We start from the raw sequence: 27,964 nt of genomic DNA, 5'->3' as shown, positions 1-27,964 counted from the left end.
GAGGACGATGGCGCGGGGCTCCTGGGCAGACACGGAGGCTGAGCGCTCGCTGCTGGGGTTCAGGGTGGCCGCCCCGATGCGGTGGGAGGGCGGGCCCTGGGGCCGCGGGGCCACGGCCTCGCTGTGTCCCGTTCGGGGACAGGATAGCGGAATCCTCCGACGCGGGGCCGGGCTCCCCGGGCCTCCCTGACCCACCAAGGCGCCGGGCAGTGTCCAGGTGCGGAGGCTGGGGTGGGCGTGCGAACCATGTCGGGGGGTCAGGGAGCGCGGGGTGGGGGAGGGGGACTCTGGGCTTGTTCGCGGCCAGGCGGGGACTTGTGTGGCTGTTCTGGGCGGGGGCTGTCGTGGTCAGCTGACATCTCGAGAGGGTCCCAGCGCTTCTGTGGGGAGCAGCTGGGCAGCGTCAGGTCAGGGCCGCCGGCAGGAGTGACACTGCCCGCCCCGCCTGGCCGGGGAGCCCTGAGCCTGAGCGCCCAGTCCCAGCGGCCTCTCTTTCTCCTCCTTTTTCTCTCACTTGAGGGAGCGGTTCTCAGACCGAGGCCACCGGGTGCAGCCCCAGGGCCCTGGGCAGGCAATGCCCCTGTCTCAGCTTCAGTCAGGAGCAGGGCTCTGAACACTGCCTGGGCAGCAGAGAGCTCGGCCACCAGGACCGTGCGCTGAGGAAGGTGCTTTGTTATCCCCATTTGCACGTGGGGAGACCGAGGCACAGAGGTTAACCTGTCCAAGGTCAGGCACCTTGTACGCAGAGCTTACGTGAATGTGCGAATCTGCTCACGTGACCGTATCTACGGGTGTGCGCCTGGGTGTAAGCTTATCTTTAGCTCTGTTTTAGGTGATGCGTGTGTGTGTGTGTGTGTGTGTGTGTGTGTGGCTTTGTCTTTATTGCACAAGTGTCTTAGTTTCCTGGGGCCGTCATAACAGATACCATAGACCAGAGGGGCTCAAACGACAGGAATCTCCTGTCCCCCGAGTCTGCAGGCAGAAGTCTGAGATCGCGGTGTCGGCAGGCTGGTCCCTCTGCGGCTGCGGAGGGGTGTCTCTCCGTGCTCCCCAGCGTCTGGTGGCCTCTGGACACCCTCGGCCATGGTAGCCCCTGTCTCTACATCCATCCTCACACGGCGTCCCCGTGGGTCTCTGTGCCCAAATGTCCCCTTTGTATTTATAAGGACAGAGTCATGTCCGGTCATGGGCCTGCCCTGATGACCTCATCTTAACTCGGTCACCTCTGTGAAGACCCTAAAGACGTTCTGAGCCACTGGGGACGTGGACTTCAAAATAAGCAGCTGGGGGCACCAACTCAGCCTTAACAAGGGGTCAAAGCTCGTTTTTTTACAGTTTATTTTTTATTTTATTTTTAAGATTTTTATTGAAATATAGTTGATTCACAACGTTGTGTTCGTTTCAGATGTACGGCAAAGGGATTCAATTATACATATACATAAATATATACCTTCTTCCTTTACGTTCTCTTCCATGATAGGTTATTACAGGCGCCCCAGAAGGTCAGAGCTTTTGCCCTTGAAGTTGATAAGCAGCAAAGCACAGCTGTACCAAGCAGTGTGACTTTTGTGCTTTTCTGTAAGAAATGGTGATGCTCTAACAGTGCAGTGTCTGTAACCATTTCCACTTTAGTCCGACGTTGGCGTGCTGGAAATGCCCGCTCTGGTGGGCTGGTCCTCCCCGTTGGGACCGAGGGCCGGTGCGGGCGTGGGGACCCGGCTGGCAGCCGTGCTGCCCGCAGACAGAGCCGCAGCCCTCTGTCCCCTGCAGGCATCCTTCCCAGCAAACCTCCAGCTTGTCCTCGTCCTGCGCCCAACGGGATTTTTCCAAAGGACGCTCTCTGACCTCGCCTTCAGGTTCAACAGAGATGACTTTAAGATGAAGGTACCGGTAAGTGCTCACCTCCTGTGAGGAGTGGCCCGGCTCCACCTGGGCATGGGGGCGAGGGGGCCAGGGAAGTGGGTGTGAGCGACCCCCAGCTGCAGAGGGACCCCTTTCTCGCCTTCTCACTCCGGCCAGCACAGGGCAGCCCCTTTAAAGGCAGAGGTTGCAGGGATCCCTTAGAAGCTGTGCACCCAGGAAGCCTGCGTCCCCCCAGGGAGGCCGGCCCACGTTGAGCCAGGTACCCAGAGCAACCCAGTTGGAAGGGGTTGCCCGGCAACGCGCCCGTTACCAAGAGGACAGAGCCCACCCCCAGCACCTTAGAACCTCTCCAACAAGACCAGCCAGGTTTCTCTTGGAATCTGAGAATGCCGGTGTGGGTCACCGTCCCCGAGGTTGTCCCCTGCTCTCCGCGCTCAGGACAGAGGGTGCTTTGCCGGCCAGGGCCAGGTGTGCAGGCCACACTCAGCGGCCCTAGACCTCAGGCTCCAGGGTTTGAGGGGAAGGGGGTGCACCCGTTTTCGTAGCATCAAAAGCCTTGGTTTCTGATGCTGGGGGCAGGGGTCTGTGCTCCCCAGGCCGCAGCCCGGCCCTCCCTCCGCCGAGCCATCTCCTGGGCACCAACGTCTCAGGGACCCTGTGAGGCGGTGACATTTGCCCATATTTGGCGAGTGACCCTCGCTAACAAGAGACCCCGGGTCACAGGAAACAAGGCTGGGGTCCCACCCTAAGTGTGGTGGTTGCCCTGCACGTGGCCCCGTGGGGCTGAGCCCGTGAGTTCTCGAAACACGGTTTCACAGAATTCGTCGCCAGCATCTCCTGTTCCCTGGCCCATTTTGGATCATTCTTTAGAATTAGAGAAGCATCATCTCGGGAAGGCTGCTGCTACAGTGTGTCCACGTCAGTGTGCTGGTGCCTGTGCTGACCTCGGTGCTAAGTAGAAAACGTCCAGAGGGGCGGTGTGTTCTCGCCTTTTCTGTCATGGTTCAGTAGACACGAAGCAGGTAGAAGTCACGGAGGAAGAGTGTTAGGTCCTTGGATAGTGGACCGACCCGTCCCTGGTCCTGTTGGCGTGAATCAGGCTGACCTGGGGGAACGGCCTTGCCGGACGGCAAAGAGAGACCAGATACCTCCGCTGAGAACTGACATCGTAGCCTGTTCTTAAGTGAAAGTTATGTCTCAGTCGGGGGGCCTCACGTGGGCCCCCGACGGCGGGGCAGGTGGTCCTCCGGGTCTCAGTGGCACCCTGACCTCCCACGTCGGGATACAGTTGACCTGGGACGTGTCAGGTGTCCCCTCGGCCCCCAGCGAGCTCAGAGTTTAATAAAACACGAGGTGGTGTCGAGTGGCGCGTGGGCTGAGCCTCCCAGGACCTCGGCAGCAGGAACTGACAGCTTGCAAAGCAAAGGCTGTATTTTTATCCAGGCTCATGGATGGAATGACCTCAGAAGGACAAGAGCAAGATAGGAAGTAAAACTCATCCGTGTGGAAGAGCCTCCGGGGCCACCTGTTCTCCCCAAAGGCAGCTGTGCCGTGCTGGGCACCTACCCCGCCCCCGCGCAGCCTCCCGGTCTCAGCAGGAATGCGGACAGACCCGCGGCTTTGGGGTCCGTGCGGCTCCGTTAGCACGAGGGCCCCCTCACCCATCAGATGCCCGGTGTCGGCAGCGTGCCCGGCTCCATCCAGGTCTTTGCTCGACCCCAGCAGCGGTCGTCTGGTGAGACCGGTCATCGTACACTCGTCTCACGGATGGGAGAGCCGAGGCCCAGGGGGCGCCGCGCCCTGCCCTCCGTGGAGGAGCCGGGAGATGCCTTCCGTCCACGCCTGCCTCGGCCCCTCCGTCTGCGTGTGTGGGGCGCTCTGCTTACGGGCGGCTCTCATCCTCCCCAGGTCATAATGCTGAGCTCCGTCCCGGAATTACACAGCTACATTGACAAGTCCCAGCTGACCGAGGACCTGGGCGGGACCCTGGATTACTGCCACTCCAGGTGGCTCTGCCACCGCACAGTGAGTCCCCTGCGTCCTCCGTAACCATAGTCAATCCAGCAGGGCTGCTTTTGCCTTAAGGTGCCGCCTGTTCCAAAGACCTCTTCCCGTCTACCCGGGTTTTCTCCCCGAGGATGAGCAGGTGGTCTCCGTGGACGTTAGTCTGAAGGAGGAACGCGAGTCATGAGTCGGGACTGGCTTTCCTGGGCTCAGGACAGAGAAGAAAGAAGGAGAAGCACGAGCTGGGTTCTCGGCACTCGCCCTCCGAGGAGGGTGCAGAGCCCGTGTTTGTGAAGGAGCCGAGGCCGAGGCGCAGGCGGGGAGACGGGCTGGGCTGCGGCCAAGCTTCCAGGCGCGGGAGCCACAGCGCGTCAGCAGCTCCGTGAGGGTGCTTTCCTCCCCACCAGGCGATAGAGAGCTTCGCCCTCCTGGTTAAGCAGACGGCTCAGATGCTGCAGGCCTTCGGGACCGAGCTGGCCGAGACGGAGCTGCCCAACGACGTACAGTCCACGAGCTCCGTGCTCCGTGCCCACACGGAGAAGAAGGACAGGGCCAAGGTGCGTGCGCAGGCGGGTGGTGCAGGGAGGGGCGTCTGGGAGGCTCCCGAGCTGGCTGCCCTGCAGGGAAGCTGAACCTCCCTTCCAAGCAACGTCTCTGGTTGGCCCTGCCGTCCTGCTGCCGGGCCCTGCTGATCAGGGCAACGAGACAGCATCCCCGGCACCCCGGGAGCGGGGGGCGGACTCAGACGCCTGAGCCCGACCAAGTGGTCGCGGCACACAACCGGCGTCCTGGTCAACGCGATCGGGACTGTGCCCCCGAGGCCGCCGCGCGATGCGGGCTTTGAGTTGGTGGAGGCCGTGACCCACTGCTGGTGCTTGGCGGCCGCCCCCTACCCGCCAAGAGAGCCCTCACCCCGTCCGGCCCCCAGCGGCGGGCCACGGGAGCGGACACCGGGGGTCTGGTTTCCTGTTACCCTGTCCGGTCCCACTGCCTGGGAGACCCGTAACCCTAGCCCTTCCCCGTTCACGGTGGGAGCACCTCCCCAGCACTGCTGGGCGGTCAGCAGAGGGTCTGGGGGACAGGCGGAGGCCACCGTGTGCCCACCTGATTGTCGTCACCTTCACACTCCCCTGCGGGGCCGGGCGCCACGGAGCCCACCGCCGGGGGCCAAGTCCAGGGCCCGGCGGCCTGGGGTGATGGGCGGCGCGCTCTTCCCACAGGAAGACATGAGGCTGGCGCTGGACGAGGGGCGGAGCGTCCTGGAGAGCATCCGGGAGCCGCTGGCCCGGGGCCCGGAGCAGAGCCCGAACCAGGACCAGCTGGACAGTCAGAGCACCGTGCAGAGGTGAGGCCGGGGCCGGCGGGGTCAGGGCGGCAGCGCGTGACCTGCAGGCGCAGAGGCAGCTCACCGCTTCCTCGTGCCCTGAGCTGAGGTTGTGAATGACAGGCCCAAACGGCCACGTCTGCACCTTTTAAAACAACACACTCAGCACAACCACCCGCCCCAGGCGGCTCCGAGAGACCCAGGGCGTCGAGGGCAAGGGCAGGGCCCCGGGGGGAGACAGACCCCGGCCCCCCGAGCCCTCCGACTTGCCCCCTCGTGTGTGGAGGGCAGACCGAGCGCCCCGCCCGCTTGGCGCTGCAGGGGCCCCGCATGGCTGCCGTCCCCTCTCGCAGGCTCCTGGCCCAGCTGAGTGAAACCGAGGCCGCCTTCGATGAGTTTTGGGCAAAGCATCAGCGAAAACTGGAGCAGTGCCTGCAGCTCCGGCACTTCGAGCAGGACTTCCGAGAGGTGAGAGGCTGGGGCTCAGGGGGCCTGCGGGTGGGCGCCCGGCACTGCGGCTGCGGAAGGCCGCTGACAGCGCGCGGTGAGAACTGGCTCGTCAGCCACGCGGAGCCCCGCGGGTCCGCGGGATGGGCTTGGACGACATGAGCGATGAGTAAACCTTTGCAGGCGGAGGTCGTAGAAACTCTGTCCCGCGCCCTTCATCCTTCTCCATCACGGTTGTTTTAGCTGTTCTGGTTCCTTTGCCTTTCCGTGTAAATTTAAAATAATCTCGTCTACGAGACAAGATTTGCCACGAGGAAATCCTGCTGGGCTCTGTCAGGACCGGTGTTGAACCTGCACCTCAATCTGGGGAGAATCAGCGCCTTCACTGTGCCGAGTCCTCCACTCCGTGAACGCGCACGTCGGTCCATTTATTTCGATTTTCTTAGATTTCTTTCACCAGTGCTGTGTGGTTTGCAGGGTTCGGTGCGTGTTTTGTTTGATGTGCGTGTGCATGTTCCGTGTCTTGAGCAACTGGAGACGGCGCTGTGTCTTTAGTTTCGGCGTCGCCGTGCTCCTCGCTGTCTGTGGAGGTACAGCTGGGTCTTTGTGTGTTTATCTCGTCTCTGGAAACCTTGCTGAACTCAATCTGGGAGTCGTTGGGTAGCGTTTTGGGGTTTCTCCACATAGACGATCAGGTGACGTGCAAACAGAAACGGCTTGATTTCTTCCTGTTTGATCTGTATGTCTTTATTTGTTTATTTTTTAAATTGTTTGCCCCGTTGCCCGGAGGGAGCTTCCACCACTCGCGTAACGGTAGTGAGGGCGGGCGTCCCTGCCCTGCCCCCAGTCTCACGGGGAAGGCGTCTCGCCGTCGTTGCGCCTGTGGCGTCGGCAGTGGGGCCGCTGCAGAGGCTGCTTCTCAAATCGAGGAAGTTTCCCTCTGGCTCTGCTTCTGAGAGGGCTCCGGGCCCCGCCCCTCCTGCGCGCCCCGTTTCCGCGGCATATCCCCCTTCCTTCTCGGCCGTGGCTCTTCTCACTGCTCTCCCTGCCTGGTCTCTCACCCCCACTCCGTCGCAGGTCAAAGCCGCCTTGGACGTGTTGGCCCAGAAGATCGCGACCTTCACCGACGTGGGGAACAGCCTGGCGCATGTGCAGCACCTCCTGAAGGACCTCGCCAGCTTTGAGGAGAAGTCCAGTGTAAGAAGGGACGTGGGCGGCAGGCGCACGGCGGCCTGGGGACGCTGTGCTCAGTGTCACCGTCCCCGCAGAGGCCCCCGTCCCTGCCCTGAGCCCCGTGGGCAGGGGGAGGGGCGGCTACCTGGCCCACTCACCCCCACTGACCCCCGTCTCACCCTCAGTGACCCCCATCCCACCTCACTGACCCCCATCCCACCTCACTGACCCCCGTCCCAGCCCACTGACCCCCGTCCCACCCTCACTGACCCCCGTCCCAGCCCACTGACCCCCGTCCCACCTCGCTGACCCCCGTCCCACCTCACTGACCCCCGTCCCACCTCGCTGACCCCCGTCCCACCCTCGCTGACCCCCGTCCCACCTCGCTGACCCCCATCCCACCCCCGCTGACCCCCACGCCCACCCCTGCCGACCCCTGGCAGGAAGTGGTGCCCCTTTGCCCCAAGAACCAGGCTGAGCCGGTCTCTGGCGGCTCCACAGGCGGTCACGCAGCGGGCCCGCACCCTGGCCCTGGAGGGTGAGCGGCTCATCGAGCTGAAGCACTACGCCGTGGACTCCATCCGCCCCAAGTGCCACGAGCTCCGCCAGCTGTGTGACCAGTTTGCAGCTGACGTCGGGCGGAGGAGAGGGCTGCTGGGCAGGGCGCTGGATCTGCACGGCCTCCTCGAGGCGGTAGGCCCCCCAGCCCGGCGCACACACCCCACGCCCCGCCGTCCCGCGGGGACGCTCCTGCCGCGGGCTGGGCCCCAGGCACCGGTGAAAAACGGCCCTTTCCTGTGGCCCAGAAGGTCCCGTCCCAACACGGAAGCGTTTATAGGACTCGCCTGCCACAACTGGCCGTTTCTTTAAGAAACCCAGAGGCTGACTGTCCAGCCAGTTCCCTGCACTTGGTCCTCAGCGTGGGTGCGTCCCGTCCCGGGCGATTCACTCGGTTTCAGGCCTGCGTCCCCCAGGGGAGCCCTCTGGACATAGGGGCAGGACAGGGACGCTACGTCCTGCAGGTGGTCCCAAAGCACAGCGGTCAGTGGGCCACGGGAGACGCCAGGACAGCTTCCAAGGTGCCTTGTCTCCCTCCAGTCCATGAAGTGGTGTGACGAGGGCATCTACCTGCTGGCCTCGCAGCCGGTGGACAAGTGCCAGGCCCAGGACGGCGCCGAGGCGGCCCTCCAGGAGGTCGAGAAGTTTCTGGAGACGCGTGCGGAAAACAAGATCCAGGAGCTCAGTAAAATCTACCAGGACTACGAACCCATCCTCACCCGAGACCTGCTGGTGAGGAGACAGCCTCTCACCTGTTCGACCACGGGTTACTCTGATGATGCCCAGAGACACCGGGCGATCGGGGGGAGGAGAGCAGAGGGTGCCTTTCGGGCCAGACGTCGCTCCTGGGCCCCCCACGCCCCTACGGGGTCCCCGCCTGCGGGGAGGGCCCTTGCTCGGTGCCCACAGTGAGACGAAACCGGACTCCTCACTCGGCCGCTGTCTGCGCCACACCGCCGGCCGCTCGCCGGGCTCCAGGCCCGGGGCCCCTCCCCCCTCGGTGCCCCCCGCCTGCCAAGGGCAGCGCGGGGGCCACGTGCGTTGCGGCAGCTCTCGGGAGGTGTCCTGATGAGCCCGTCACCCCCTTCCCTGCAGGAGCACGTGCAGAAGGTCTTCCGGAAGCAGGAGAGTGTGGAGGAGATGTTTCACCGGAGACAGGCGAGCCTCAAGAAGCTGGCCGCCAAGCAGACGCGGCCCGTGCAGCCGGTGGCCCCCCGGCCAGAGGCGCCCGCGAAGTCGCCCTGCCCCTCCCCGGGTACGGGCGGTCGCCCCTCCCCCTGGGCAAGGCCCTCCTTCCCCCCAGCCCACTGCGTAAATGATAAAGTGTCATCGGCCCTCGGCCTGCTCATCCTGTGCTCGCATCCGTGCCACTCCCCGTTGCTGTGGCTGGAGGGGGACCGCCTGACTGTCGGGGCCTTTCCTGGGCTCATCCCGCCCGTCTGTCCTTGGCGCCGTAGCCGGGATGGTCTTCCCCTCGCGCAGCTCGGCCCTCCACCCCGAAGCCTCCTGGTTCCCCAGTGCAGCGCTTCTGGAAGGCACAGCTGGACGCGAGGCCTTTCCTAAGGCCCCTCCCATCACCTCATGTCGGCAGACGCGCTGCCCCAGCGCCAGCAGGGCTCCCGCTGCTTTCTACAGCTGTGGCTGGTGTGGGCCGTCGGCGCTGAGAGCCCCTGAGCCCGGCGCGCGGGGCCCATTCGGAGGCCTCCAGGCGCCGAGTTCTCCCCCGTCACCTGGGAGCTGGGCCGCACTGGGAAGTGGTGGACGGTGGGCGCCCCACGCGCCCGGAGCCCGTTTCCTTGCTCTGTACCTGACTGTGCTTTGGGCTGCTCGCAGCTTTTCCTCCAAAAGTTACAAAGACACAAGAGCACACCGACGGTCCTGGATGGGCTTTTCACCTCCAGGCAGTAGGGTGCGAGGTCCCACTCCTGTCCACTTCTTTCCAACCCAGGCATCCGGAGAGGCTCTGAGATCCACAGTTCTGAGGGCAGCGTGCTCCGGAGGGGGCCCTACAGGAGGGCCAGGGTGAGTGCCCGTCCCCGCCGCCCGGTCCCCTCCCTGCCCCCGGCCCCCCCGGCGCTCCTCAGTGCACACAGGCCAGCGCACCTGGGGGGCATCCTCTGCTCATGCCCCATCCCTCCCTCCGGGCCGCCCCATCCTGCCTGCGGGGCCTCGACCGGCAGGAGGTTGGGTTATGGAAGCAGGGCGTCCGGCTGCACCTTCTCGTCTCTGAAAGCGCGATGTGGGCCCCCCTTTCTCCCCAGAGTGAAGTGAGCGAGGGCCGGCAGGGCCGCGGCCGCTCCACCGGGGACGAGGAGAGCCTGGCCGTCCTGCGGAGGTGAGTGGCCTGCCTTTCCCCCCAGCAGGTCTGAGGACAAGCGTGACCCACCGGAGCTCAGCCCCTGGGGAGGGTCTGTACGTAAAGGAGCCAGAGGCGGTGGGACCAGAGGCCCGTGTTGTCCCTCCCTGAGCCCAGGGCACCCGGCTAGTGGATGCAGCCCCAGGCCACTCTCGCAGGGCCAGCCTCGGACCCACCCCCGCCGGCCCTGTCTCCTCGGGACGGGCCCCTCCTGCCGCCCACGAGCCTTTCCGATCCTCCGCTCCACGTGCTGGTGCCGGGCATCACTTCTCTTTCTTGGTCTCTCCCCACCGCAACCCTGCGGAGGCTCTGCTCGCCCCACGCCCGCCCTGGGCGCCCCGCATGCTCCAGCCCCACCCAGATGCCGGGAGAGTGTCTGTCCCTGCACGGACGCACTGCTGGGCTCCAAACTCTGGGCTGGGCAGGAAGGCACTGCCCACGTGCTTCCCAGGCTGGCAGTCGCTCTCCCGCAGGGCCCCTGCCTGCCAGCCGAGCTGGATCGTCCATAGCTCCACGAAGGCAGCCTGCACTCGGCGCCCTCCTGCGCCCACTCTGAAACCCTGCTCACACCCCACACTGCCCAGCCTCCCACGGGGACGTCCTCCCCGCCAAGCTCACGCCGCCCTCCAGCCCGCGGTGGAGAGGGAACCCGAGCCTTCCTCTCCCGCGACCTGTCCCACCCTGTGCGGAGCACGGGCACTTTGAACGGCGCCAGGGCCAGCTGACGTGCCGGCTGCCGCCTGCTCCACGATCCCCACCCTTGGCTCCGTTTTCTGTGCGTGAAAACAGGAAGCTTGGTCATAGGCAGTTAGAAGGTGGTCCTGGTCCGTAAGGCGAGGTCTGAGTGGCCGGTTTGCAAGCCAGGCCCTCCTGGGAGCCCTAACCTGACGGCACGTAGACGATCCCCAGAGGGTCACTGCAGAGCCGCTGCCTGCGGGCGGCCGGCGGGGCCTCGGGCACTGGGAGCCCAGGGCGCCTCGGGGGACGGTTGGGAAGCTGCCCCTGCATGAAAGCCGGCGCCCATCCGCAGGCACGTGATGAACGAGCTTCTGGACACGGAGCGGGTCTACGTGGAGGAGCTGCTGTGCATCCTGGAGGTGAGGCGCCGGCGCCGCCGCGCCGTGTGGTCTCGTGGCCACGACACGGCTCTGCCGACAGCCCAGGGCTGGAGGCCACTCGCCTGTCCGTCCCCAGGACGGGGCGCTGGCTGCAGGTGCACTGGCACTGGGCCGTGTTTGCGGCCGGAGAGGGCAGCCGTGCCTGACCCTCCCGGGGTGGGGGGCTGTTGCCTGGGGGCAGCAGCAGGGCTTCTGGGTGCGGGACTGTTCTGTCGTGGGGTGTGGGCAGTGGTCACGGGTGCGGACACAGAGATAACCCACAGGACTTGTCCTCTTCATGGAAGGTGTACCTGAATTTACTGAATTTAAAAAGGTTCAAAGGGAGGAGGATGGAGCCACCCTCCCTCCCAAAAAGATAATTGGTGCCGCTTCTAATTCACTCGTATTTCTGGTGCTGGTCCGGAGAGTCACCTTAGATGGTCAGTGAATGAATTTGAGGTGGATTCGATTTCTGAAGCCTGAGACAGCGTCACTTCCCTGCTTGGCGGCCACGTGGAGACCAGGCTTACGCGGGGCTGATGGGCCCGGGCTTCCCCGCTGACCCCTCCCCTCTCCGCAGGGCTACGCTGCTGAGATGGACAACCCTTTAATGACACATCTCATCTCGACGGGACTTCAGAACAAGAAGGATGTTCTGTTTGGAAACATGGAAGAAATTTACCACTTTCATAACAGGTCAGGCCCTCCCTCGGGTCGCCCACGGGCCTCAGGTTATGCTTTGCTGGGGGAGAAGATTCCTCCCTCCCTCTCAAGAGGGATAAGCGGACGGACAGCGGGTTCGGTAGGGCGTGCCCAGGGTAGCTCCCTGGGCGGCGGTGAGTTACAAGGGGCCGCCCACAGAGGGAGGAAGCGGGAGCTGGCCCCCAGGTGTACGCACTCGGCCCTTCTGGGTGACACCGAAGCCACACCCCTTGGTGAGGCCCCTTGCCCAGCCCGTCTCGAAAGGACGGCAACACCGCAAGTTCCTTCCTGCCCACCCTCCCCTCGTGGGAGCACCCGTGGCCTCTCTGTGGCTGTGGGGAAAGGGTGCGTGGTCCTCCTGGGCCCGCTCACCCTCAGCAGTCTTGGGGGCTCTCGGGGAAGATCCGTCTAGCAGAGAGAAGCAGATTGGCAGCATGAGCCTGTGGTCCTGAGGAAAGGCCGCTGTGCACGAGCCCCTCCTGTGCTGCCCGGCCCTCCCCTCCGCTGGACTCCAGGAGACACTGGGGCTTCTGTCTGGCCACTCACTTTCACCCTCTGTCCTCAGCCTCTGTCACCTGCCGCTTATAAAGGAGGTGTCAGGTCTCACCTGAGCCGCAGCCGGAGGCTTCCCTTGGGGATTAGAGTGAGCAGGTGGCCTGGTCCCCCTGCTCCCTCAGCATCCTCGCCCCGGCCTAGGGTCTCGGCCCGGCCTCGGTTCTGGGGCCCTGGAGGGATTTACCCAGTGGACAGATGCGAGTCAGGAACCTAGAGGAAAACTCAGCCCGCAGGCTCAGGGGCAGTGCTTCGTGGAGGAGGGTCCCGGGGGCAGAGCCAAGATCCCTGACGTCTGCAGGAAACCCGCAGAGCACACGGGCTGTGAGGGCCTCGAGATGCTCCCGTCTGCTGCTGTGGACTCTTCATCCATGTTTGTGCTGATGGAGCGTCTCCCAACTTCTGTGTGAGCGCAACACCAGAAACACAGCATCCCCACGGGGTCACGGCTGCATGAACCTGAAAGTCTGGTGCAGTCGGGACCCCAGGAGGGACAGGCGTGGCTTCAGGCCCCGAAATCAGGAGGCGCCTCCTTGCTCCCACAGCCTCCGCGGCCGTCCAGAGTCAGGATGAGTGCTGTCCAGAAAATGACGTCTGATGGTTTGTGACGGATGCCGTCTTGTGCTGGTGTTGTTCATGTGACCTATTGCAAACTTTCTTTGTCTAGAATATTCCTGAGGGAGCTGGAGAACTACATAGACTGCCCAGAGCTGGTTGGAAGGTGTTTTCTAGAAAGGGTAGGTGATTCTCAAATGCATACTTCGCCATGCCTTACCTCTTACAGTTACTCCTCGCGGTCATAATGGCTTTAAGTTCTGTCACAGTCCCCGTCTAACCAACCGGAATCACAAGTACAAATGTTTCCAGTTTAGCTGAGACGCTTTGTGGTAGGGCCAGAAGAATACAGTTTTGTCTGAAGCCAAATTAGTCCAAAAACAAGAGAGACTGTAAAGCATCAGCTCTGAGAGATGCCAGGATTACACAGCGTCTAGGTTTGGATTTGCAAGCGTACGGGTAGCTGACGCTCCTTCCTGCTGGGGTTGGTTTCGTGCTGGCCTTGCCGATCAGGACTCCCGCGCTCACCAGCTGACCCTGCACGTCACTCGTGCTCTGAAGTTGTAGACGCGCTCTCCTTCCGGCGGGACGATCGCTAGCGTGGGGGTTTGTGGCGAGGCTCTGGGAGCGGGAGGGGATGCGGGATGCAGGATGCGGGATGCGGGATGCGGGATGCTGTCTTCCTCGACCCGGCTGCATGGATCCCGGTGAACTGCTGACTCAGCAGCAGGGGGCGCACTTCCTTCCTCTCAGTAGTGAAAAGGTCGCCTTCACAACGCAAGCCACAGGCCGAGGCTCCCTGTCAGGAATTGGCATCGAGGGGCAGAGGGAGGAAAGAAGGGGCCATGTTTGTGCCCCGCTCGGCCTGGCCTTGGGGAGCGCCTCCCTGTGCTCTCTGAGAATCGGGGCTGGGGGAGCACCGCGCCGTGGCTCGGGGGACCCGTGAGCGGTGCAGGCTCTCAGGCCGCCCCTGGCCTGCGGAACCCGGAGCGCGGGTGGAGGCGGCAGCCACTGTTTTCTCCAGCCGCTGGCCGTCGGATGCGCACGCAAGCGTGAGCACCACGGTGTAGCTGAGCCCTGGGGAGCCTTTCTTTACAGAGTCGGTGCTGGTCCTGCATTTCTTTTCAGTCTGTTATCTCTGAGGCCAAAGCCAGCCGTATGGACCTAATCTTTTATAAAAGAAGTACCCGGACTAGGGCAGCCCTGAGAACTGAACTTCTGGGGGGCTGTTACCTGGCTGCCCGCCAATGACAGCTGTGGCGTCTGAGATGGAGACGTGACCCGGATTCCGGGGGAGTCCAGGCTGGTCCCGGAGGTGCCGTGCGTCCTGGCGCGGAGGGGCGTGACTCAGCGGCGGGGTCAGCCCACCTCCGGGCGCTGAGGTCCCCGTGAGCGCAGAGGCGCCCTGCGACTCGGCCCCTGTCCCGCTGCAGATGGAGCAGTTCCAGGTCTACGAGAAGTACTGCCAGAACAAGCCGCGCTCCGAGAGCCTGTGGAGACAGTGCTCCGACTGCCCGTTCTTCCAGGTGTGTCTCCTGGCTCCCTTGAGCGGGGACGTTCCTTTACTGCTTGACTCTCAGACAAGGAAGAGCGTCAGCCGTCTAAGGCAGAGGTTCTGGTGGTTGCAGGAATGCCAGAAGAAGCTGGACCACAAGCTGAGCCTCGACTCCTACCTGCTGAAGCCAGTCCAGAGGATCACCAAGTACCAGCTGCTGCTCAAGGTGAGAGGCCGGGCAGCCACACCTGGCCGGGCGTCCCCCGGAGCCCCCTCCCCGCCTGGCCCCCCCGCCAGCCGCACACCATTTAGTGGCGGCCGCCCCGACCCGTCCCTGAACCCCGTGGTCTCTGGGCACCTTCTTCCCGTCTCTGCGAGGCCCTGGCTCTTCACACGCCTTTGTGGAGGGCCTGTTGTGCGCTGCCCATTGTCGGGCATCAGGGACACAGGGGGCAACAGGCGGGCAGACCCTGCCCCACAGGGCACATGCGAGGCTGCCTGTGTCCTGCTGTCTTGGGGGCCCAGCAGAGCAGATCCCCGAGACCTGAGAATGGGTGTGAAGAGCTGTAACAGATGTTCTTCCGGGGTTCAGATCTGGACGGAAAGAATAAAGGCTTAGAAGCGGGGAGACGGGAGCTGCAGCGGGGGTGGGGCTGGGTGCTCGCCCAGGCCAGGCGCTGTGAGGGGCCTGCCCTTGCCCAGCTCAGGGACAAGCCCGATCTGCAGCTGCGAGGGCTGGGGTGTAGGCCCGCAGCGGCCGGGAAGGTGGCTTCCTGAGGCGCTCTGGGGCCAGGGGCTCGGGCAGGCCCCCCGGCGGGGGGAGGGCGTGAGTGTCTGAGTGCGTGTGGGGTGTTGTCCCCACCGGCGACGACTGCACACGGGTCCCGAAGGTTGGTGCCCGGGGCTGCCCAGGGCCTTCACCTGTGGGGCAGAGCACGGGCATCCCAGCCGCTCTCGGTGGAGTGGCGGGGTTCAGTGTCCAGACGGGCGTGGAACCTCCCCCAGGAGATGCTGAAATACAGCAAGAGCTGCGAGGGGGCCGAGGACCTGCAGGAGGCCCTGAGCTCCATCCTGGGCATCCTCAAGGCTGTGAACGACTCCATGCACCTGATCGCCATCACGGGCTATGAGGTGAGGCCCCGACCCTGTCCTGCAGGGGGAGCCCACGAGCCGGCGGCGGGGCCTTAGGCCGTCCCGGTGCCAGCGCGGGCCCTACTCGCGCACCCCCCAGCACGCCGTCAGACCCGGTTCTGGCTGGGCCGCGGCCGCCCTGCACGCGGCTCACCAGCCTGTGCGGAAGCCAGGGCGCTTCACCCCGTGGCTGCACCTCAGCGCAGAGGCGGCTCCGAAAACACCTCCCTCCCGGCCTTTCCCTGAACCCGTTTTGTTCTCGGTGACGCCCGTGTGGGCGCGACCTTGAGACCCCGCCTCCTGGCCCTCTGCTCCCGCGTAGGCCGCGCACGGTTCCTGTCCTCTCTGTAAATCCACTCAGCACTCGCCTCTGTTTTTTCATTAATAGACTTTCTTTCTGGAGCAGTAGCGGGTTCACAGCAAAACTGAGGGGAACGCGCAGGGGTTTCCCACCCAGCCACCCCCGTCCGGCCCGCCCCGTGGAGTCGGGCATTTGTCCCAGCCGACGGCCTCCACTGGCGTGTCGCCCAGAGTCCACGGCCCACGGCAGGGTCACTCTGGGGGTTTGGACAAACCGATGACCTGTGTCCCGCACGGTAGCGTCACACAGAGCAGCCCACTGCCCTAGACACCCCTGGGCTCCCCTGTTCATCCCCGCAGACCCCCTGCGACCCCCGACCTTTCCAGCACACCACAGACTTGCCTCTCCCGGGTGTCGGGCCGTTGGACCCCGCGGGGTGCAGCCCGGCCTCCCAGACGGGCTCCTCGGCCGCACGTGCTCTGGGCGCTAACTGCACCCCACGCCACCGCCTTTAGGGGAACCTGAGCGACCTGGGGAAGCTGCTGATGCAGGGCTCCTTCAGCGTCTGGACGGACCACAAGAAGGGCCACACCAAGGTGAAGGACCTGGCCAGGTTCAAGCCCATGCAGCGCCACCTGTTCCTGCATGAGAAGGCCGTGCTCTTCTGTAAGAAGCGGGAGGAGAACGGCGAGGGCTACGAGAAGGCCCCGTCCTACAGCTTCAAGCAGTCCCTGAACGTGAGTGAGGCCACCCCGCGGAGACCCTGGGGCCCCCGCTGGGCCGCGACACCCACCTTCTGGAGCGGGGGGTGCCCTTGCCCGGACGCCTACCGCCCGCCCCGCCCTCACAGATGACGGCCGTCGGCATAACGGAGAACGTGAAAGGGGACGCGAAGAAATTCGAGATCTGGTACAACGCCAGAGAGGAGGTGTACATCGTCCAGGTAGGCCCCGCGCTCTCGGGCCAGGCTGCGGGCTCTGCCCAGCTCCGTCAGGACCGCCGGTGAGCGTCTTCTGCTGAGAGCTGCTGTCTGGAATCTTCGGAAAGCTCTATTCCCCGGAGGCCAGGGCCCCGCCATTCGTTTGGGGCTGCCCTGGGCCGTCAGTCACTAAGCTGAGCCCGGGACAAGGCACAGGGACGCCGCGGGGCAGGGGTGCCCCAGGTGCCCTGCCAGGAAGTGGGCTCCTGGTCCCCGGACGGCGGGGGGTCCCGGCCCGCCTGGGCCAGGCATCCTCGCTGCCGCGCACGACCAGGCGCCTGCAGGGAGCGTGTCCTCCTCGCTCGCCGGTGATGGCGGGAGGTGGTGGAGTGTAAGTTCGCCCATGAGCCCGGGAGAGACCCCAGCCCGAGAGGGCGATCCGGCACTGGGAGGTGCCTCGCCAGTTGCCCTTGACCGTTCTGACGCCCTTGGCGGTCTGGGCCTGGGGGCCCTGGGGGTGTCGCAGCACCGCAGCGTGGAGGCCCCGGTGACCTGCACTCTTCACAGCTCACAACACCCAGGCTAGCGCGGCCGGCCGAGGGCCCCACAGAGCTACAGCGGGAGCGGCCAGGGGCTCAGCCGGCGCCCCGGCTTTGCACAAGCCCAGGGTCCTCAGGGCCCAGCCGCCCGCCTGCACTGCCCTCGGGCCCCAGGCAGAGTGGAGGTGGGGCAGCAGCCCGGCCGCGCTGGTCCAGCTTCTGGTCCACTTGCGGGATGTCAGACGCCCGTCGTCCTTGTCAGCTAGGGAGACGTCAGGGCCGCATCCCAGAGAAACACTCTCGGGGCAGGCCACGTTGCAGGGGCTCCCACTGAGTCAGAGTCAGAGGCCGTGCAGGGTGCTGGCGTGGGGTCCGTGCACCGGCACCCGCGGGGATGCCGCCCCGCATCGCGAGCGTGGCGCCGTCAGCCCCGATTCTGAGGGGCCCGGGCGCCTGCAGAGTGAGACCCTGACGCGTCCCTCGGGAACACACGCACTCACCTTCCGGTCTGCTTTGGCGGCACAGGCACCAACTCCTGAAATCAAGGCCGCCTGGGTGAGCGAGATCCGGAAGGTGCTGACGAGCCAGCTGCAGGCGTGCAGAGGTGAGGGCGCGGCCTCTGGGCTGTCCCCCGGGGGCCCGTTTATGTCCCGCAAAGCCTCCTCGGGATCCTTAGCCATCTGAGGCACCGCGGTAGCACCTGGAGGGGAAGGTGCTGGACTCGCGTTCCTGAGCCACGCTGGGCTCTTGTCCCCGCAGAGGCCAGCCAGCACCGAGCCCTGGAGCAGTCCCACAGCCTGCCCCTGCCCGCGCCCGCCGGCACCAGGTGAGGCCCAGCCGCGCGTCGGGGGTGTCACCAGTGGGAGCCAGCCCGTGCCGCTGGGTCTCCGCGGCCTTGTCACCGAGCCTCCTGGTCATCGGGGTCGCTCTGGAGAGCGTCCCTGGGGTCGCATGCTGCTGGGTCAGTCCCGGCAGGTCAGCGTCAAGGCGTGTGCCTCTAGCCCTAGCCCCAGCCCAAGGCCCGTCCGCAGCATCTCTGACCGTTTTCCATCCGGGCGGTATTTCCCATCACGATCAGTGCGCGGCGGGCGGCTGTTCCAGAGAGCAGTCCAGCGCCAGCACTGCAGTGACGGTAGTGTCCCAGGTGGGCAGGGACCCCGGGCACGGGAGGCTCAGAGCCAAGGCCGAGGCCCATGGCTCGCAGACAGACGCAGGGTCACATTTCACGCTGGCCTCATCGTACCTTTTCTGCCTTTATTTTTCCTTTGTTATTTTATTCATTCACTTACTTGTTTACTGTTTCTTATGTAAGCCACGTCTAATTATTCATGGTTGAAATAATAATGATGCTCTAATAATGATTAATGGTCTAAATAAATAAACCACAGAACAATAGCTTTAAAGGAGAAAGGGCCCCCCCAGGGGAAAGAAAACAACAAAACCGCCTCCTACTTAATAGTCAGGGAGGTGGGTTTTGTTCTCACTTGGCTCCGCCCAGAGTCTGGACATGAGTGGCCGTGGCCGTGGCCCTGCGGCGGGAGACACGCAGCCCGAAGGCCTGGGTAGAAGCTCAGGGAGGTCTCCACCCTCCTCCTCACAGACCTTTGAACGCCAACCAGGCAACAACATTCTCTTTCTTTTTCCATGTGTCTGATGTCCTTAGTCCCTCTAAAGGGAACACAAAAGACGTCAGAAAGTTGGAAGAAAGAAAAACGGACCCGCTGACCCTGGAGGGATACGTGGGCCCCGCGCCACTGCCGAGGCCCCCCGAGAAGGGCAGAGGTGAGTGTTGGGGCCAAGCCCGGAAGTGCCGGGAGCCGCATCGGGGGTCCGCGGCGGGCGTGTCAGGGCCTCACAGCCCCCGGTGGGCACAGGGAAGGTTCACGGAGAGCGCGGGGCCCGGCCGCCTGCACAGAGCACAGGGGCCTGGGCAGGGGGCCCGGGCGTGACCGCCTGCCCTCTGGGGCCGCCCGGCGCCCTCTGCACTGCCCTCTCTTCCCCGCAGATGACGCGGTCACTAGCTCTACTTCAGAAAGCTCTGCGCTTTCCAAAAAGCGCTTCACCCTGCAGAGCTTTGCTGCCCTCAAAGGTCAGAAAGGTAAAGGTGCCCGGCCCCGGCCGGCCGGCGGGCTTCTGGGCGGGTCGCGCCCATGGCTGTCTGTCATCCATCCGTGCCGTGCTCATCCGTGTGGACGGTCTCGGGAGGGGCATCTGCCTCTCGCGTGGGTCACCAGGCACGCGTCTGCCGCTGAGTCGCTCTTTCCCTGACGCTGGCGGGTCTGTCATTCGTGCAGCCAGGGCTCTGTTTTCAGGGCCTTTTCTTTGCAGAGGTGGAGGTGAGCTCTTCTGACAGAGGCCCGCCTGCCAGGAGCTGGGACTGTCCTTTGCTTTTCTGGTCCAGCTCCTCCCTTTCCTGCCTTTTCCCGTGGGGTCCCCGAGGGCATTGCTCCCCCTGCCAGAGTGCGAGGCATCCGCTTCCCTCTGGGCGTTTCTAGTGCACAGGCGGGTTCAGAACACCCGATGGAGGTCTCTAAGAGCTTGCCTGGACTCCTGAGCAGTGAATATGGGGGAAATACGCCCAGACAGCACAGGAGGCCAGCCCTGAGGTTCCAGGCGGGTCGCTAGAGGACTCCCTTCCCGATTCTTGTCTAGAGGTCTTTTCATTGGTCCAAATATTGGAGGGTTTTTTCTTTTTTTCCCAATTTATAAAATACTTTTAAGTTGACCTCAAACAAACAAACAAACAAAAAGACGGACAAATCCCGGTCCTTATACCTTGCTGGGTTTGGCGAGCATGCGTACTGGGCATGCTCTACGTGGAGCTCAGAAAAGAAACCAAGGGGCCGCTTACCTAAAGCTACGATGCCGACGCGGGGCCGTCACCCGCCCGTCTCCCGCTCCTGCTCTCCTGGGCCTCCCCCTGGACCTCTGGATCCCTCCGCCAGCTGAGCTGTGTTCCCAAGAAGCTGCTTTCTGAGCCACTGGAAAGCAGCCTGTTGCCGCCGTGTGTGTCTCACCCCAGCATGAGCTCGCTGTGTCTCCTGCCCCCTTGGTGCTCCGCTCGCTCCTCACTCCGTCTCTCCCGTTCTGTCTCTGCTCTTCCTCCTTTTGCAGCCTCTCCTACCAGTCCCGACAAAAAAGCTAAGCGACACCAAGTAAAGAGCGACCCAACGCCTTTTGGTTTACGAGGTAGAGTGGCTCCGCCTCCTGGACTAGCCTGGCGCCATTTCCCCATCCGGTTAGGGACCCTGTCTCGCCATCTGAGCTGCCCAGTGAAACAGGTCCCTCCCAGCCAGGAGCACAGTCACTGTTTTGTTCAAAGCCTGACGCTCCGGCCACAGGTACCGTGGTGACGTCACGCTTCTCGGTCCGAGGCCTCAGGCCAGGTGTGCCCAGAATGCGCAGAGCTGCCCACGGGCCACCAGGTAGTAGCTGCTGACACCTGGCTGGTGCCTGGGCTGGGCTGGGCTGTCTTACTCAGTGGCTGCAGGGCTCCACGTCCCAGGCCCATCCTTCCTCACCGTTTGTCCCCATGCTTCTGGGGACGCAGACAGATGGGGTGAGGTTCCGTATTGGAACTCGGGCCTTTGTCTCTCTTGCCCTCATATTCTGAGGGCAGAGCCCCCCCCAGGGAAACCCAGAGCCCCCCATCTCCACCCGGCCCAGGTTGAGGGTCTAAGGCTCGCAGACAGGGTTTCACTCTGTGAGCTATCCCGCGCTTCCAGACCATGTGATGGTACTGCCGGGCCAGATCCCGTTGCAGACCCCCCTCGGGCCTCAGTCCACAGTCCGCGCTGCAGGGACCCAGGCTGCAGGGACCCAGGGCTCTTCCATGGGCAGCTGGAGAGCCCAGAGACCCACCCCTACCCCAGCCTGCACCCAGCCCTGCAGACGGAGCCCCAGGCACTTGGGAGTAGAATCACCTCCCCACCACCGTCTCCGTCTCCGGGAGGGGCTGGACTTGGCCATTAGTGTTCCTGCTTAAGGCCCAGAGGTGCCCGAGGCATCTCTCTGCTTTGCTGACTCTCCTTGTGTGGGAGGCTGCAGTCTACTCCCTTTGAGCCCAGTGTGTCACCTCTGCGAGCTCCTCTGCTCACCTGAGACAGGTGAGGTGACCTCATGTCCTGGTAGATGAGTGTTAGGGCCTTGAGCTCAGGCCCAGCTGCCAGCCCCCCTCCCTCCCTCCTCCTCCCCCTCCCCCAGCCCTCCCCCTTACTCCCTCCCTCTCCCCCTTACTCCCTCCTCCTCCTCTCCCTTCCCCCTCTACTCCTTCCCCCCTCCCCTCCCCTCCCTCCTCCCCTCCCCTTCCCCTCCCCTCCTCCTCCCCCTCCAGCTCCTCTCCCCTCCTTCCCCTTCCTTCCCCCTCCTTCCCCTTCCTTCCCCCTCCTTCTCCCATCCATCGGAATCACTTCAGTCCACAGCAGGTGACAGGGAGCTGCAGGCCGTCCTGGCTGGCACTCTTGAAAATGCCAAGTGCTTGCTTCCTGGAGTTGCATCAGCCCCTTGTTTTTTCAGTATCAGTGTCAGCGACTCTTTTACTGGAACGAGAGGTGACCGTATTCACGGTTCCTTGGCCTGATGTCCTCCTCGAAGCCCCCAGCATCCTACGTGGATTAAGAGCGGGCCACGGGGCTCAGTATCTCATGCTTATTCCTGTGTCACTGTGTTGACACAGGGACCGTCCCACTTCTTAGCAGAGGGTCACTCAGAGGCCGCGGGTGGCCGGGTGTGACCGAAGGGCAGAGCCGTCTGTCCACGCAGCTCTCCAGTGAGGGTTTACACACCTCATTTCCAGGGGCTGCCCTCTGCCCAGGCAGCAGCGTCGTCCTTCTGCCTCCGCTGTCCCCCTTCGGACACATGCTTCCATTTGGCCGGGAGCCCTGTGTCTATCGGTGCTGGGCTGGAGGGTGGACATTTGTGGCCAGCTGCCCGGCGCCGGGGCCCCTGGTGACCCCCACCCGGCGTCCGTCTGAGCTTCCCGCCCTGGGCGGCTCCGGACGTGCCGAAGCAGGCGGCGAGCGTGGTTAATGGCTGGCAACCCACGGTCCCCGCTTCCCGCTTCCTGCATGGATGCCAGCCGCCGGGGGCCAAGGGTCGTGCTCGCCACCCCTGCCCGGCTGGAGAGGCGGGGCCAGAGGGTCTCTGGGCGCCAGGCCTGGCCTGGAGCAGGGGCTCAGTGCTCTGCGGGCTGCGGGGGGCGGGGATCTCTGGGTCCCAGCTCCCTTTTCTGTGAAGACAGAGGCAGCTCCCTGACACCGCTTTAACACAAGCTTGTCACTGCCAGCCTTCAAAGTGTCGGCCTTGGGACAGCTGCCCCTCTGTCTGCACCCTGACTGCAAGGGGTGGGGGGACATGCAGGCATGCATTCTGCCCTTGTCCACGTGGTTCCCTCACTCCCTCTCTCCCAGGAGAAGGTGTGCTTCTGGCCACACCAGCTGGAACTGGGGACTGGTTCTGGATCCGCTCCCCTCTTGTCGAAACGCCACCTCACGCGGAGCGGCGGCTGGGCTCCAGAGCCGCAGGCGTGTGGCTCCGGCCTCGCGCTTCGTTCGTGACACTTGCTGTATTTCTCCACGACGCACTTGCACTCTCCCCCAATGGGAGATGCAGCAGCTACTCTTTGGGGACACAGGGCAGTAGAAGGAATGTTTATGTAGTTTATAAAACCCGGAGGAAGCTTCTTTCCCCGCCCGTGACCCGCACAGGGTGGCCCCCTCCCTGGCCTGGGCGCTCCTAGCACCCAGCATCGTGAGGAGCTGTTCTCCCGGCCGGCTGATGGGTGTTGAGAGTTGCAGGTGTTGATTAAAAATGCCTTTCCCTCGTCGTTTGCCTCGACACGGGACGGGCGGTTGTCACCAGCTTTCTGGTGGAGGCTGGGGTTTGTTTCCGGCTGAGGAAGCAGGTGCTGTGGCCCAGGTCCCCTGGGCAGCTTGCACGGTTGAAGCGGAAACCTGCGGGTGTCCGGCCCGCCTTTACGCACCGCTGGGAAGGGCAGGCTCCCCCAGCCGACACGTGTGGGTGGCGGGGATGTGCATAGGCCGCCCTCGACCTTGAGGGGGACCTCACTGGGGCCTGGTCCTCTCTAGGTTGGAGCAAAACGTCTAACCCGCCAGAGGCTCCTGAGGACAACGACGGCTGGTCCAGCGCCGAGGAGCCGGTCAACTCCTCAGACGCAGAGGAGGAAGGGAGAGCGGGCCTCAGGAAGCTGGTAACCTTGGCTGCCACCTGGTCCCGGGGGCAGGGAGCCAGCAGTGCAGCTCAGGGGGCCGCGCCTCCTAGGGCTTAGGGAGGACCTTCAGGTGCCAGGGCCCCTTGGCTGTGTGCCCGCCCTCCTGTAGTTCTCACCAGGCCACCTCACGGCGGACAGTGCACACCTCTGACCTGCCCCTCAGAGGAGCTTTCTTAAAGCTGCGTGTGTGCCGCCGTCTGTTTCAGAGAATCGCACTGTCTGAGGTACGGATTTGCTTCCTAAACAAAGTCCTGTTTTAGCACGAGCAGCAGAGGAAACTATTTATATATTAAGTCATCAGAGTCAGGACGGTAGCAACAGTTATTTGCTGCCCGCTCAGTGCTGCCCTGGTCCACACCTGGTTTATCGCAGCGAGCAAAGCACCCCAGAGCTGGAGGGTTAGACACAGGTAACTGGAGGAGAGCGCAGGGAGAGTCTCGAGTGGCCAGGGCAGCCTTTCCCGAGGAGGCCTGAGGGTGAGAAGAGCCGGCCAGGGCGTTGCGGGGCCAGTGGGGGAGCCTAGGCAGGCGGGCAGGGAGGCGGGCAGGGAGGCGGGCGGGCGGGGAGGCAGGTGGGCGGGCGGGCAGGCCTGCTGGTTGCATTCCGCTCGCGGTGCAGCAGGAGGGTGCGAGGTGCTGCTCAGGGTGTCCAGAGGGTGCAGCTGCTCCCGTGAGGGTAACGGACACCGGCCTGGCTTTCCCTGCTCCCAAGCCTGGTGGCGCGTGACCCCTGCACAGTTCAGGGGCTCCCAGTCATGTGTCTCGCTGCCCGTGAGGCCGCAGCCCCACAGTCCAGCAGAATGGCCTCCCCTTCTCAGAGTCCGCGTCGCGCAGCAGCTCCGTCCACAGGTGTGCTGAGCACCTGCTGTGTCAGGCACTGAAGGCAAACAGGGGACAAGGACAAGAATCCCCCCTCTCCTGGGGTGAAAGACTAGTAAAAGGCAGAGCGTGTGCCCTGAGGGCAGAGGCGTGACCCAGTAAGAGGTGCAGCAGGTGCAAAGGCCCTGCGGCCGCAGGAGCTGGGTGTGGTGTGAGCACTGGGGCGCAGCCAGGGGCACCGCACAGGCTGGTCAGGTTTAGTGGTCGCCACGTGAGACCGAGCGTCTCCCTGGACGAGGAGACCTTCCCAATGTAAGGCCATAGTCCCACCGGAAGCTCTGCGAATGGCAAGGCTCTCGTCCTTCCCGGGACGCTGGACGCTGGGCACCGGCAGCTGCGTGCCACGTGGGCCATGCGCCCTGCCGTCCCCTCCCCAGGTCCCCGGGAAGTACACCGTCACGGGGCTGGACGAGAAGGGGGGCCCCGACGCGCTGGTCCTGAGGAGCGGGGACGAGGTGGAGCTGGTGCAGGAGGGCGACGAGGGCCTCTGGTAAGACCGCCCGCGCGCCCCCCCGCAGCCCGCGCGCGCTACCGCACCCTGACCGCGCCCCTTGCAGGTTCGTGCGGAACGTGAGCTCCGGCGGCGAGGGCTGGCTGCCAGCCCGCAACCTGTCCGCGCTCCTCGGCCAGCGCGGCGCCCCCGGGTGCCTGAGCAGCCCAGGTACGGGCCGCTGAGCAGCCCAGGCGCTGCGGCGAAGGCGGGGCCGGGATCGGGGCCAGGGGCGGGGCCAGGACGCGCGGCAGCCGCTCGCCTGCTTGTCCGCAGAGTCCAGCGCGGGATCCGCCCTGCTGAGCGCCTCGTCCAGCTGCAGCGAGAGCTGCGCGGCCGCCCTCGCGGACCTGCAGGGGTAGCGCCGCGGCCACCCCGCCTGCGGCCCTGGGAGCTGGCCTCTGCTCGGGCCGGCGTGGCGTGGGGAGGGGCCGGCGCCCACAGAACCGCCCACGGAACCCCGGAGCCGCCGCGGCCCCAGACGAAGGTTCGGGAAGAGTCCGCCCTGCGGCCTCGGCGCCGGGACCGCGCGCGCGCGCGCCCCAGGTCGCAGGAAGAGCGCGGCACCGCGGCTTCCTCGGGGAGTCGGACGGACGGGGCTGCAGACGACAGACCTCTGGTGCAGAAGGGCTCCCGGGACTCCCCTTCGGCCTCGGCCGCAGCCGCTCCCCTTTGGTTTCCGACGTTTCTGGTCCGGTGCTTTCTGCAGGAACACGCGTTCTGTGGAGCTGCTTCCAAAAGAAGTGACCGATTCACTGACCCAGCGGCTTGGTGCGGGGGCAGGAGGCTCGTTTGTCTTATACACATTTTTTTTTAAAGCAAGGATTAATTCTACGGCCATCTTTTTGGTGATACTTTGGCCTCTGATCTTTACCAAGAATCACTGTGTTTACGTGAAATGACAATTTCATACTGTATTTGATATAAAACTATTTTTTGTTACTGGGGTTTACATGGCGCTGAATGATTTGGGGGACGCGCTCTCGTGGAAACAGCCCACCTGGTCACAGGGGAGTGGAAGGACATCCCTCGGTAGAATCAGGCAGCGTTTCTACAAACACAGGCAGTTAGAAACCAAGGAAATTCCTTCACCTGTGTAGGTTAGTTTCCAAACGAAAATGTGAACTATAATTTGAAATATTAACCTTCTTTTCTACAGAAAAACACGGGGGACTCGATTTTTTAACTCTTCACTGAATTAGGGTATTTTTATTATTTTTAAAGACTGTGTAAAGATGCAGTTTTTGCAGGTGTCACCTGAACCGATGCTGTCACAGGAGCCCAGGGAAAACCTGAGCTCCCGGCCCCCCCCCCCCCCCCCCCCCCCGCCTGGCATGTCCTGTGTGGAGCTGTCCTGAGCACAGCAGAGTTTATCTTATTCAAATCAAGGCAGAACTGGAAAGAAAACTCTTCTGTTTTACTGTGTTTTGTGTTTCAGAAACAAATTCTGTTCCCTGGAAACGCTTCTTTCTGGGTCTGATTGGGGCAGATATTTTTATATGTGTGTGTATATGTCGATGTGTGTACATACGTCCCCACCGTGAGGGGTGTATTTATAGCCTCCAAGCTGCTGGCAATGTGTCGCTTTACAGCCGCCCAAGCCCCAGGCCCCTGCAGCCCAGCCCACGGGCTCCGCGTCCTTGTGCAGGGCCAGACCTCTCTGGAGTGCGTCGTGGACGGCGTACAAGCTCGGCAGCTTTCCTCCTGGTGTATAAGTTATTTGGAAAATGATGCTTCACGTAATTTACTGAATATATTGATTGTTCAGGCACCGTTCCTGCCATCCCAGCCTGGGACTGGCCACCATTTTTGTGATCTCTTCCTCATAAAAGCACTTTAAAACCTCATGTTTCAGTCACTGTTCCTTTTTTTTTTAACTGCTGATGTAAGTGAAATTTAAAAATCCGAGTTCTTTACTGTATGGCTGGTGTTTGAATAAACATCAGCACCTCTTGCTGTCGGCCGTCCTCTGTAAAGGCACAGGATCTGGAACTGGGTGGCCCTCACTGGAACGCCCCCCCCCCAGATGCCAGCGTGCGCCGGAGGGGCCCAGGGCGAGTGGGGCCTCCTGACCCCTGAGCCCCCTCCCCTCCCCCCTCTGTCAGGGCTTCTCCTGCAGGAATAAGATAGGGTGAACTCTGTACCTGTGCTCGGCCAGCTGGGAGAAATAGTACAAGTGTCAGTGGGCGTAGTGGCTCCTCGAAGCCTGCAGCGTCCCCTCCACCTCTGCGGGGACCCCCGTCACCCTGGACCTGAGGGCCTCTGTCCTTCGCGTTGCCCTAATTCACGCTGATGCCCTATGCCTGGCAGGTCATTTGTCTGCGGAAACCCGGTTCAGTGGTGATGCTCTGAGAAGCCCTAGAAGGAGCAGTCTTTTCTTCACCCCCGAGCCTTGTCCCTACTGGGCCTGTGGTCAGGATGCCCCTCACGTGGCACCAAACACAGGGGCAGCTCAGCTCCGTTCGAGGGAAGCCAGGGGCCCCGGGCCGAGAGCACCCCCTAGGATCCCTGTCCGCCTGGACCCCAGAAGGTGATCCTGCTTGGATCTAGGGTCACTGCAGGTGCAGTTGGTTAAGATGGGGTCATGGTGGCCGCTAGTCCAATGACTGGTGTCCTTATAAGGAGCAGGAAATTTGGACACACACACACACCAGGCGGGAGCTGGAGGGCTGGCTCAGCATGTCGGGGGTACCAAGGGCCACCAGAGCCCCAGGAGGTGGAAGAGGCCGGAAGGACCCTCCACAGAGCCTCTGGAGGGAGCTTGGCCCTGGGACACCTGCCCAGACCTGGGACTGGATAGATTCCTGTCGCTGGAGCCCCTGGGGGCGGTGCTGGGTCAGGCGGCTGGAAAGGAGCACTGAGTCAGTGAGCAGTGACCGCGCTGTACTCGGTCTGAGAAGGTGCGCAGCCCTGGAGCCAGAGGAAGCCCCGGGCAGTGGCCGCACCCGGCAGGGGTGGCAGGTGGCGCTTCTGGAGCCCTCGCAGGACAGTGCACGCCCCCAGGCTCTCGGCAGGACGAGCAGCCCCGCTGCCCCGCAAAGGAAGTAGGGCTCAAAGGAATGAGCCCCTTCCTCCCCAAGCTGGGAGGAGACGGACCCTGACAGCACCCTGCCAGGTGGTCTGACTCCAGAGCTGCTGCACCCACTGGGCCCAGGCGGCGCCACGAAGGGCTGTGAGAGTCCCTCCCCTTCCCCTCCTCTCCCCCTCCCCCCTTCACAAATAAATTCCTGTATAACTGAATTCCTAAACAATTGTTGACAGTGACAAATAGAAATTCCAGAGGTGATAAGTAAAATGTTGTCCTCTAAGGACTGCCTTCCATCTGGGGAGGGAGTAGCGCCGGACCCGCCT

General features: G+C 63.6%; 1 protein-coding gene across 3 annotated transcripts in view; it reads left to right on the top strand.

Moving 5' to 3' along the window:
- MCF2L (MCF.2 cell line derived transforming sequence like) overlaps positions 1–26,008 on the top strand; it is a 118,365-nt gene extending 92,357 nt beyond the window's left edge. For 2 of the 3 annotated variants that reach the window (XM_027115795.1, XM_027115797.1), the window contains exons 5-32: positions 1,771–1,890; positions 3,772–3,888; positions 4,275–4,424; positions 5,088–5,212; positions 5,545–5,659; positions 6,716–6,835; positions 7,313–7,504; positions 7,910–8,101; positions 8,465–8,624; positions 9,318–9,391; positions 9,631–9,704; positions 10,756–10,822; positions 11,403–11,518; positions 12,744–12,813; positions 14,065–14,157; positions 14,260–14,352; positions 15,132–15,257; positions 16,074–16,295; positions 16,409–16,501; positions 17,542–17,620; positions 17,776–17,842; positions 18,680–18,798; positions 19,022–19,114; positions 20,131–20,205; positions 23,103–23,224; positions 24,501–24,613; positions 24,681–24,784; positions 24,890–26,008. In XM_027115795.1, coding sequence (XP_026971596.1) covers positions 1,771–1,890; positions 3,772–3,888; positions 4,275–4,424; positions 5,088–5,212; positions 5,545–5,659; positions 6,716–6,835; positions 7,313–7,504; positions 7,910–8,101; positions 8,465–8,624; positions 9,318–9,391; positions 9,631–9,704; positions 10,756–10,822; positions 11,403–11,518; positions 12,744–12,813; positions 14,065–14,157; positions 14,260–14,352; positions 15,132–15,257; positions 16,074–16,295; positions 16,409–16,501; positions 17,542–17,620; positions 17,776–17,842; positions 18,680–18,798; positions 19,022–19,114; positions 20,131–20,205; positions 23,103–23,224; positions 24,501–24,613; positions 24,681–24,784; positions 24,890–24,975 — 3,177 coding nt within the window. In that variant the 3' untranslated portion in view covers positions 24,976–26,008. The remainder of the gene's footprint in view (positions 1–1,770; positions 1,891–3,771; positions 3,889–4,274; positions 4,425–5,087; positions 5,213–5,544; positions 5,660–6,715; positions 6,836–7,312; positions 7,505–7,909; positions 8,102–8,464; positions 8,625–9,317; positions 9,392–9,630; positions 9,705–10,755; positions 10,823–11,402; positions 11,519–12,743; positions 12,814–14,064; positions 14,158–14,259; positions 14,353–15,131; positions 15,258–16,073; positions 16,296–16,408; positions 16,502–17,541; positions 17,621–17,775; positions 17,843–18,679; positions 18,799–19,021; positions 19,115–20,130; positions 20,206–23,102; positions 23,225–24,500; positions 24,614–24,680; positions 24,785–24,889) is intronic. The other variant, XM_027115796.1, reaches the window with a different exon arrangement.
- Positions 26,009–27,964: the final 1,956 nt, after the last annotated feature.

The sequence above is a fragment of the Aethalodelphis obliquidens genome, unplaced genomic scaffold (genome assembly GCF_003676395.1).
Source record: "Aethalodelphis obliquidens isolate GAN/ISIS:26980383/991018 unplaced genomic scaffold, ASM367639v1 scaffold15, whole genome shotgun sequence".
NCBI lineage: Eukaryota > Metazoa > Chordata > Mammalia > Artiodactyla > Delphinidae > Aethalodelphis > Aethalodelphis obliquidens.
Note: the sequence above shows the minus strand (reverse complement) of the source record. Positions and strands in the feature narration are given on the sequence as shown.